The sequence below is a fragment of the Penaeus japonicus genome, unplaced genomic scaffold (assembly GCF_977035675.1).
Source record: "Penaeus japonicus unplaced genomic scaffold, GWHDUDI00000001_assembly GWHDUDI00000011, whole genome shotgun sequence".
In the NCBI taxonomy this organism is placed as follows: domain Eukaryota; kingdom Metazoa; phylum Arthropoda; class Malacostraca; order Decapoda; family Penaeidae; genus Penaeus; species Penaeus japonicus.
Window position 1 is genome coordinate 34,922,420 of NW_028234413.1, and position 11,104 is coordinate 34,933,523.

At 40.7% G+C, this 11,104-nt stretch overlaps 1 protein-coding gene across 1 annotated transcript; it reads left to right on the top strand.

Moving 5' to 3' along the window:
* The first annotated feature begins 3,690 nt into the window (after positions 1-3,690).
* On the top strand, positions 3,691-8,940 carry LOC122264391 (uncharacterized). Its single transcript, XM_043033262.2, has 9 exons — positions 3,691-4,209; positions 5,598-5,773; positions 5,925-6,077; positions 6,208-6,367; positions 6,602-6,756; positions 6,879-7,850; positions 8,103-8,273; positions 8,404-8,572; positions 8,697-8,940. Exons 1-9 carry the CDS (start codon positions 4,146-4,148, stop codon positions 8,807-8,809), a joined length of 2,133 nt encoding a protein of 710 aa, XP_042889196.2. The 5' UTR covers positions 3,691-4,145; the 3' UTR covers positions 8,810-8,940.
* The last annotated feature ends 2,164 nt before the right edge of the window (positions 8,941-11,104 follow it).

The following is an 11,104-nucleotide window of genomic DNA, read 5'->3' on the forward strand; positions in this document are numbered from 1 at the left end:
TTGCAGACAGAACGGGATCGACTGCGCTACCACTGACGCCTGTTTCCTTTGCTTGTTTATACGTGTTGTGATAGTGTTTATTACTGTGATCATTGTGCTGTATATCTCTATCGTGTACCATGACGTCAGACTATCTGCGTTATGGAATAAAAAACCTAAACTGTATAAACCCTGTGTCTGGCATCAATTACCTATTTTGTGCTGGCTATTAGTTCCAACAGACTAAGACACCCATCACAAACTGGTGGCAGCGGTGGGATTCGAACCCAGAGGAACAAACAAGTTAAGTTAATCATTATTACTTCAGTTTTCTCTCAATAAGGTTTTGATATATCTATAATCATGCAATATCTATAAATCTGTACCTCCCACCCTACTATTTTGGCACTGCTAATCTTTAATACAATTGTTATGTATGCATCGGGCACTATGTGACTTCATTCCAGGTCTGCAAGTTGAAGATGATTCCATCAGAACGGCTTGGCAAACCAGCTTTGTCAACCCTAATGTCCCAACACCGCCATCTTGAGGACCAGCTGACCTTCGCAACCGCGTGGGATTCATTGCACAATCAGGATATTTACAGTGAAAGAGATATATAGTAATTGCATATACAACTCCTCTTATTGCACTTTTTGCCCATGCATGACCAGTATTTTGATGCTATACATCTTTGCAAGTCGAGGACGACTTGCGCAGCAGGTGACCAAGAGATATGAGATTATTTAGTATGCTAATATATGATATCAAATACAGCAACAGATCAATATACAAATATCATATGAATATCGCACTCTAACTACCGAGGCAATCGCCGGATCAGGTCGGGTCAACTTTGACGGACAGGTAATTCACACATAATTGCCTTCCCAAGTACCTGGACCCTCAAAAAGAGCTTAATGCCTTTGACTGTCACGCCTCCTACATTCCACACTACCTTCCCGCATAACCACTGTTGAGGACGGCGGATAGGAACCACTTCCATATAAGCAGGATATCTGGAACATAAAGTCAGACCGGGATCGACTGCGCTACCACTGACGCCTGATTTCTCCGCCTGTTTATACGTGTTGTGATAGTATTTATTACTGTGATCATTGTGCTGTATATCTCTATCGTGTACCATGACGTCAGACTATTTGCGTTATGGAATAAAAAACCTAAACTGTATAAACCCTGTGTCTGGCATCAATTACCTATTTTGTGTGGGTTATTAGTTACAACAGACTAAAACACCCATCACAGAGAGAGAGAGAGAGAGAGAGAGAGAGAGAGAGAGAGAAAGAGAGAGGGAGAGTGTAGAATGGTCTGTGTGGTGACCTGAACAAGAATAATGGTACGTGGCTTAGGGTGTGAAACAGCTTTCTTGGTTTATTTCTTAAGCTTGAACAGCTTGGACTGCTCCTCTGCTCCGTTAGAAGAGACTCTCGACCACAATGCAAGATTTACCTTAGGAATTTGTTGTGAATCACGTGTGTGAAATGTGACATTGTGATGAGAAGAAGGAAGTATTTCATATGTGCTTAGCTCTTGCGAAGGGAAAGAGAAAACAACGCTGGTATGTCTGATGTGACATATATATGCTAATATATATGCTAATAATATTCAATGGATATACTAATAATGAAAACGAACATAAAATATAATAAAAACAGATATGGCAAGTTACTGAGAGAGAGAGAGAGTGTCTGTATGTGTCAGTTTGTGTGTTTCTTTCTGAGTTTGTGCATGTGTTTGTCTGTTTATTGATGGTTAGAGGCGTCTGGAGGCCTATATATATATATATATATATATATATATATATATATATATATATATATATATATATATATATATATATATATCTATGTCTATGTATATAACTGTATTTTTGTGGCTGTGTTTGTCCTTTTATGAGTGTGTTCATGTTCATGTCTCATGTTACGTAATGAGGGTAACGCATTCAGGAAAGATTTGTCTAGCTTCTAAAATCACAGATAAGCTCTCTTATCAGGCTATAAACGAAGGGGTTAAGACACTTATGATTATATTGTCCACCGATAAGCTTTTCCTTCGTGGAAAATTATGAGGGATTAAACAGGCATAAGAGAGCAGTTCACGTGACATACATATAGAAACTTCATTTATTAGATGTAAAAAAATAAGGTTTGTGAGAAAGAAGGATTTGCGGTTATGCACCTGATAACTCTTTTTATTTTTCTCCTTTTTTTTTTTTTTTTTCTTTATCATTGTCATTATTCACATTCTTCTTCTTCTTCTTTTCTTCGTCTTCTTCTCCTCCTCCCTCTTCGCATCTTCTTGCTATCGTCCTTCTCCTTCTCCTTTTTCTTCTTCTTCTCCCTCTTTATCTTTATATTGTCATTACTTCTCCTCCTCCTCCTCTTCATTTTTCTTCTTCTTCGGCTTCTCCTTCACGTTCTTCTTTTTCTTTTTCCTTCATTACCTTCTACTTCCTCATCATGATCATCATGATTTCATTCTCCTTCTTTTCCTTCTTTTTTCACTTTCTACAATCAACCAGAGATTGTATTTAGCCATTAAGAACAGGGATTGTAAACACGAATAGCAGGTAATACCATGGAGATTGTGGCGCTGATATTTCAACGGAGTGAAAAATCGCGATAGAAAAAAAGGTGATAAAAGGATATAAATGTGTATGTGTTCACACACACACACATATAGATATAGAAAGAGATAGACAGATATATATATATATGTGTGTGTGCGTGTGTGTGTGTCCTTTCTTATGACCTATGGATCACTAGATACTTAATGTATGCCACTTTCCTATTTTCAATTTCTAGGTTGTCATTAGATATTTTTGACCACTAAACAAAGTATGGGTTTGTGAGGGTTTGGAACAAGGACAGAATTTTGGGTGGCTACTCAGTAAAGTTAAGAACTATTAGTATGGGTTTTGAGGGTTTGGAACAAGGAGGGAATTTTTTTTTGGCTTCTGTAAAGTTAAGAACTATTAGTATAAGATGATATTCTTGTTGTTGCAGGCATGCAATTTGTGTAATGGAGTTGAGATTTAGATGTAAATGTATTATCAATATTTACCTAGAGTATTGCAAAGACAATCCAGACAGTCACCAAATATACTTACTGTTTATTTATTTATTTAGAGAGAGAAAAAAAAAAAAACGAATATCATCCAGACAAGGCGAAAGCCTATGTCGATATAACAAGTCGCATTGCAATGGGAGGATCACCACCACGCCCGTAAAAAGCCAGAGTAGCGATATCCCATAACACAATCTTCGCATGATTTTTAGGGCGGGGAGGGGGCAGTAGAACTCAATTTTGCCGGGAAAATGGGTTCCTTTCTCCCCTTTTATTGCCGGATAAAGGGAGAAATTCAATGGAAATAGAATAAGTATTTGGGTGTCACTTCGCAATCCCTCTTCCGATACACTCCCGGTAAACATGCCAGGACACGTGGATATGCCATGCGACGCGTAGCCAAATATTGGGGTAGATTTGTTAAGGAAACGGGTAATTAATACTTGTTTTCAGTATTGACGAAATGTGTCCTGTTTATAACAACGGAAACTCATATCAGTGTTTCCATAGAGGAGGGGGAGATGTGGTGATGTTTCATTTCATAGAGATTCGAAATAGTTTGGTTGATGTGAAGAATAAGCATCCAAAGGGTGAATATGAGTGAATATGACATTAACACGTATGTTTTAGAGTTAAAGCATAATCCTGATTCCAGAATTTAGATAATTTCATAGCTCTTTTCAGCGATGATGTTTCAGTTTACTTATGTGTCTAATATCTCCCCTAGATATGGGAATATACGATTCTATTTAACAACAGAATACCTTCCTTTTTCGGTTAATTAAGAAAGTGATTCGAACTGAAATTTCAACATGAAGGCAACATACACTTCATCGCCTTTTCCTGGTATTTCCCGAGATAAATGTCGAGCGGATTAGGTGGACTTACGGATTTTTCTTTCTCAAGTTTATTCCTTATCCACGTTGCGTAAATATCTGGTGATTTTTTTTTCTTTAATACGTATTCCTTCGTATATAAGAGGCACGGCACAAGCACAGCAACAGAAGGGGGGTCACCTGCCGACTGAAAGCACTCTACCGTTGTTCTTTACATAGTTGTTTCCGCTTGTCTTCGGAGGGATGGGAACCAACAGCGTCCTGGGTGTGGTGGTTGCCGCCCTGGTGCTGGCAGCATCGACTGAGGGTGAGTACATACATCCGTCACACACATATGGTCGTAAACACACATACATACACAGAGAGACTATTTCTATCTGTATTTATTTATTTATTATTATTATTATTTTTTAATCTCATTCTCTTTCTTTAACATAAACACACCCACACGCATAAATGCTCACACAAGTACACGCACGAACACAAACACCCACGTACGCAAACACACATGCAGTTACTACAATAGAGCTATCCGTATGACTTCCTCAGCCGTATTCTAAGTCCCTAAACGCGCCGTGTACATGCCATGAACATGCCGCGTTTAGTATTCTAGAAGCGCGGGTTCGTGGCAAAAGCGTGGAAAGTATTGGAACAATCGTGGAAACTCCATGACACGGGGGTAGGCTTGTCACGATAGTTACACAGGTGAAAAAAATTATATTTTTACTATACTTTTTCTTACCAATACTTCATATGAGCATACTACGTTTGGAAAGTAATATCTATATTGGATATATTAGGCATCATTGTCGTAGACTTGGATTACAAACCCTTTAAGGAAAATATGGATTCTCTGCTGATTTTGAATTTGTTTATCTTATGGCGGACTTTTCGAAGGAGAGTGAAGTTAAATGAATGGTCAAAGTAGTCAGGAACGTAAAGTTAAATTATATGATTATATGAAATATGTATACATTAAATCTATATGTATGATATATTAAAGATACGGATATATATACAGTATATACAGAAACAAAATAAGGAAGATCTATCCATGGTAATTCACTCTACGCTCGATCAAAACAAACGGAATGAGAGGGATCGTGTGTTTATGGATAGATCTTCCTTTTCAACCACTTCGTGAAATGGTTGTCAGTTCTTTAACTAGGAACAAGTACAACGACTGATTCATACCAAAATTGTACTATCTTTTGTTAATGCTACTTATGATTGTAGTTTCTCTTATGAATTTGTCATTTGGACAGTGCCATTCATCTGAAACATGTTAACTTTGGAACGGTTGGTAAACCTGAAGCAGCTGACACAAACGTGCCACGCTTTTGCGTCCTAGATTACCGCATTCGTGACATGAACACGACATGGACACAACATGAACATGACATGGTCACGACACGCAGAAAACGTCCAAGAATACGGCTGCATATGTCTAAATCATTCAAATGGATGTGCACACAAACAGACACCCACACGCACACTCTCTTGATGATAATTGTTAATGAAGAATGTATCAAATGTGCTCATCGCTGCTCAATTGCTTATGTCACATTAGTAATACATGTAACATAAATGATACTGAACACAACACTAGTAAAACCTCTAATACAACAAGGGAGATGGAAGAGAATCATAGGGCGAGAGTAACACTCATACTAATAATGTCTTCCACCCTTGCAGGCCGCCGCGTCTGCAGTCCCTTGACCTGTCCGGAACCCAACGGCCTGTTCGCCCACCCAACGGACTGCCACCGCTACGTCAAGTGTTCCAACGGCCACGCCTACGCCGAGAACTGCCCCGCCAACCTGCACTTCAACGAGGCCTCGGGAAGCTGCGATCACCCCGAGAACGCGAAGGTAAGGCCAAGCACGATCTCCTGAATGTGTATCTACACACACACACATATATATATACATATACATATATATTCATATATACATACTTATGTATATATGCATGTATATATGAAATGAAACTCAGCACCATAACAACACCCCATCCTTCCAGTGCGACATCAACAAGCGACTGGAGACTGAAGGATGTTCCCTTCGCTCCCCCAAGGCACGATCCTTGCCGGGAGAGACCGACTTTTCGGTTGAGTGCAACTGCGACTGTTGCATGAAGCCACACAAGGATTGCAACAAGTACTATGAGTGCAAGGTAAGAGTGCCGTCCTTTCTCTAAGGGCCTTTTGCTTATTGTATTGAAATACATTCATAAACAAGGAACACATTCTGGTGTTTTCATATAGGCTCAGGTTATCTTCAGAAAATCTTTCATTTGATTACAGGATAACGTTGCCTACGTTAGGGAGTGCGGAGGTGATCTGGTTTTCAATCCTGCATTAGAACAGTGCGATCTCCCAACCAATTATGAATGTCCGAAGCCAGTCATTTGCGGCTGCCATTGCCGATACCCAGTCGACGGAGAGTGCAATGCTTACTATGACTGTGAGTAATCATAAACTTACAAATATTTTAATCGTTTTCTTGAATAGTTTTCCATCAAGGATAAACTACATCATAATTGCACATAATATATAGAATAAGGTGCATTCGCTTATCCTGTGCTGTTGAGGAAGTGGCATTTCAAGTATTTCTTTGACTATACTTTGGTTATATGTTTGTTTCCATATGTTTATGAAAGCCAGAATTCTAAACATGACCAATTTATTGATCATTCAGGCAGGAATGGCGAGGCGGAGAAGAAGTACTGCACAGAAGGACTGCTGTTCAACCCCGACACCCGCATGTGTGACATCGCTGAAAATGTCGACTGCCCAGCCACGACTGTCACTCCGCCACCTACTGGTTGTCATGACAACGTCCACGATTCCGATGTTAGTCATTTCTCTTTCTCTTTCCCATAATTAATAAAGTGGCCGACAGGCTAATTGCAGTCATCAAATATCAACCTGTAGTCACCATAGTTATCACACTCATCCGCATGACTTGTCAACAGCCTGACTGCAAGTTCTGGGCCGCCAACAACGACTGTCACTGCAAGTGGACGGACGGTGACTGCTCTTGGCAGCACTTCGTCGCCCGTGCTTGTCCCCGCAGCTGCGCCTGCCAAGGCCATGTGAACGCAACGAGCCGTCCGGTCATTGACTTCCCTTGCGTGAACTGCTCTTCTGGCCAACAGTACTGGCAACATCCCAGTGACTGCCGCAAGTTCATCCAGTGCGCACCGTACGGCCCCCAGGAGATGCCATGTGGAGAGGGAACAGTCTGGGACCAGAACCTGCTCACCTGCAACCATGAATGGGCCACCCAGTGCCTGACAGGCAACTTCCTTCTCGGTGACGGAAGCTGCTCGGGATGCTCAGGATGCACTCCTCCAGCACAGACCACAGCAAGGCCTAGCCAAAAGCCTGTGACTCCAGGCAACTTCTCTTGTGTAGACTGCTCCACTGGCCAGCAGTACTGGCAGCACCCGAGCGACTGCCACAAGTTTATTCAGTGTGCACCGTACGGCCCCCAGGAGATGCCATGCCCAGCAGGAACCAGGTGGGACCAGAAGATCCTCACTTGCAACCATGAACAGAACACCCCATGTGTGACAGGGAATTACCTTCTGCCTAATGGAAGCTGTTCAGGTTGCACTGGATGCCCAGACGTAATCCCTCCACGACCGGATGGCTGCAGTGGCGACCACCCAGACTGCAAGTTCTGGGCTGCCAACGGAGACTGCACCTGCAAGCCACATACCGACTGCACTTGGCAGAACCAAGTTGCTGCAATGTGCCCCAAGACCTGTCGAGGTGAGTGTGGACAAACTACTCCACCAACAGGTGGCTGCAACTTCGTATGTCCTTCCTACAGTGGTCTGTTCCCACACCCGAAGGACTGCACCAAGTGGGTTCACTGCGACCACTTCATCCCTCACGTCAAGGACTGCCCCGCCACTTTGCACTTCAACCCAACACTTAAGGTAATCTTTGCTTCCTTGGTAGGAATAAACTATCTTTCCATTCTTCTTTCATCCCAGACATCGAATGGGATCTCCAGATATATGCCTTTGACCTAATGAACCATTTTCCAAAGCCACAGGAGAAACATATTCTAACCTCTCTGCTTTGTTTCTTCTGAAAATTTTCCAAATTTATACTATTCTACTTTTTTCTCTTTTTTATTCTATTAATATTTATTTATGTGATATCTACTTCTTAACTTCTTTATATAGGTATGCGACTGGCCAGATCGTGCAGGTTGCACCTCAGGCGAGCATGAAAGCTGTGTTATCCCCACTGAACCAGTGCCCACCGGCACTCCCTCCACACCCGACCCCAACTGCACATGCGAATGCTGCCACATCCCTCATACACAGGACTGCACATCATATTACTACTGTGATGTAAGTTACTTTCATATGTAATGTATGTATTTACAGATACACATCGTGTTATCAGACTTTATTGCATTACTCTTTTATTTTGCTTGAGGTATTCATATGAATGACATTACAACAAGCAATACACTTTCAGGTGAACAGGAACAAGACCTTCCACACATGCTCTCAAGGGCTAGTGTTCAACCCGGAAATGGGGACGTGTGTGTTCGCTGACGAATACCCACAATGCGTCACTGAAAAGCCTCCCGTATGCGAGTGCGACTGTCACTACCCTTCAAATATTTGCAGCGAATATTATATCTGTGAGTCAATTTATTTTTATCTATTTCTTTTTTATTCAGGAATTGGGATACTAAACGTAGAACACATTTCCGCTTACACTCATTTTGAATACTTGTGAATGATTTCTTACTATGCTTTTCCCAGGCGTCAATCGCGTCCCCGAGAAGAAGGAATGTCCCAGCGGTCTCCTCTGGAACCAAGAAAAGAAGTCATGTGACCTTCCCGAGAACGTCCACTGCAACACGCCGAGTAAATAAGCCATTGACCATGCAACAAATCCTGATGTGATTGACCAGAAACACGCACGACCGACAGGACTTAACCCATTGTATACATTAAAACTCCCTTATGATCTTCTCAAGTATTATGAATAGTCAAAAAGTATGAATATGTATTTTTTTTTTTCATTGAAAACAATTAGGCACCTAGTGATTTTAGGACAATTGTTTCAGTACTTGTTGAACCTTAGTTTTCATCTTTAGACATAATATAAACGAAGGTTTTATGATACTGTTGGTAAACAAAATTTTAGAATCACTTATTATATTGGAATTCTTGCAATATATATAGAAAAAAACTACTTTATCTCATTTCCTAGACAATATCAGATATATACAATATACCTTCTAATAGAAATGCAGTTAATAAACACAAATGAATTCAAGTACATACCCCAAAGCACACTCACATTGTTTGTGCAAATGCAAATATATATATATATATATATATATATATATATATATATATATATATATATATATATATATATATATATACATACACCCATACTCACACGCACACACCTGTCGACTTAAATACATTAATATGCACAAAGTGAGTTTCTTAGATAAATCAGGTAATGAATGGATGTTACTGACTGTGTAATTCATAGGCACTACTGGAGAGAAGTGACTGTTGTAGAAATGCTATAAGAAGAGTGAAATGAACATGACCCAGATCAAAGTAGGAACATGATACATATCAGACTTGTTACAAAAAAGTGAAGGTTGAGACAGGAGATAGAAACAAAAGGAAAACCAAAGAAATAAAATGATGGAAAACATAAAATGGGAAAAAATATAATACAGGAAAGGGGAAAAATAATTGAAAAAGGAAAACAATTCAAAGGAATAAGAAGCAAATAGGATGTAAAAAACAGAAACACGAGAGAAAGGAAACCAAAAGAAAGAACATCTAATAATAATAATAACAATAATAATAATAATGATAACAGAAAGAAGCTCTATAATACATATTCCTGAGGATGTTTACGAATTTGTGGAATATTCAGGCAAAGAAGGAGAATGGGTTAAGAAATACTGCTCAGAAGGACTGGTCGACACCTGGACCTTCTGAAGTCTTCGATTCCAAGGCTAGTTTTCTTTCTCAATCGCTCTCCCACAGTTGATATCATATGTGATAATTATACTCCTACCTGTAATTACCAGTCACTCAGATTACCTGTCAATAACCTGACTGCAATTCCTGGGCTGCCAACGACTGTCAGTGCAAGTGGATGGATGGTGACAACTTTCGGTAACACTTGACTCGCCTTGGGTGGACTATTCCATTTGTCAACATTACTGAATCATCCTTGCGACTTTCAAAAGATAATTCAACATGGACCCTATGGCTCCCAGGATGTGACATGTCCAGCAGAAAACAGAAATTTCTCACTGGCCACTATGGTTAGATCACCCCTTATGTCACAGGGAGCTTCTTCTAGCCTAATGGAGACTATTTGGGTTGCATTGGTTGTACTGTCACAACCATTTCATGGCTAGACGGTTACAGCAGTCACACTTCTTCAGTGAGGCTTTGATAAATCGCTTCTGACCAGCATGTCGTGACCCTTCCAGCAGCTCACTGTATAGAGGTTGTTTTGGGAGGCGGTTTTCTGACATCCTTATATCATGTCCTAGCCTACTGAGCTGGCGTTTCAGGATATGGGATTCAATACTGATACTCTTGGTAGTTTTAAAAATTTGGGTGTGTGGAATTCTGTCATGCCAAATAGTACCAAGAATACTCTGAAGTGAATTGATATGGAAGAATTCCAGCTTCTGAATTTGTGATCGGTAGAATGCTCACGCTTGGCAGCCTTACAACAGAGTGAAGAGGCACACTGCATTGTAGACAGCAATCTTGGTTGAGGAAAGAAGGTCCCTGTTGGTGAATACACGGTGGGAAAGGCGACCAAAAGAGCGAAAGGCGAGACACATATGGTTCTGAATTTTCAGATCGTAAATGCAGTTTGAGGAGAATATGGCTCCAAGGTAAATGCACTGGTCAACAGTCTCACTGGAGCCACCCTTGACCACTGGGGGGGCTAGGACATTTGCTGAAGTTTGTTGAACAAGAATTTTACAAGACCATTGTTGGTGTAGGTGTCGACCATGGTGTTGAGAGCACATGGTAGATTTGGCTCTAAGTGTAAATGAAAGGCAAAAATGGTGGAAGTGTTGGTTTTTCAGACGAGAGAGGTTGAAAAGACTGCCATCAAGGCAGTAGCGAAAACCGATGGAATCAGACAGGGGTGACTACAACGGCGT

What these genes read in the sequence shown, in the direction of transcription:
- LOC122264391 (XM_043033262.2), top strand. Translation starts at nt 4,146, where the DNA reads ATGGGAACCAACAGCGTCCTGGGTGTGGTGGTTGCCGCCCTGGTGCTG. An exon ending in ACAACGTCCACGATTCCGAT is followed by an intron (nt 6,757 to 6,878) that starts GTTAGTCATTTC and finishes ACTTGTCAACAG; the next exon opens with CCTGACTGCAAGTTCTGGGC. An exon ending in TTGCAGCGAATATTATATCT is followed by an intron (nt 8,573 to 8,696) that starts GTGAGTCAATTT and finishes TGCTTTTCCCAG; the next exon opens with GCGTCAATCGCGTCCCCGAG.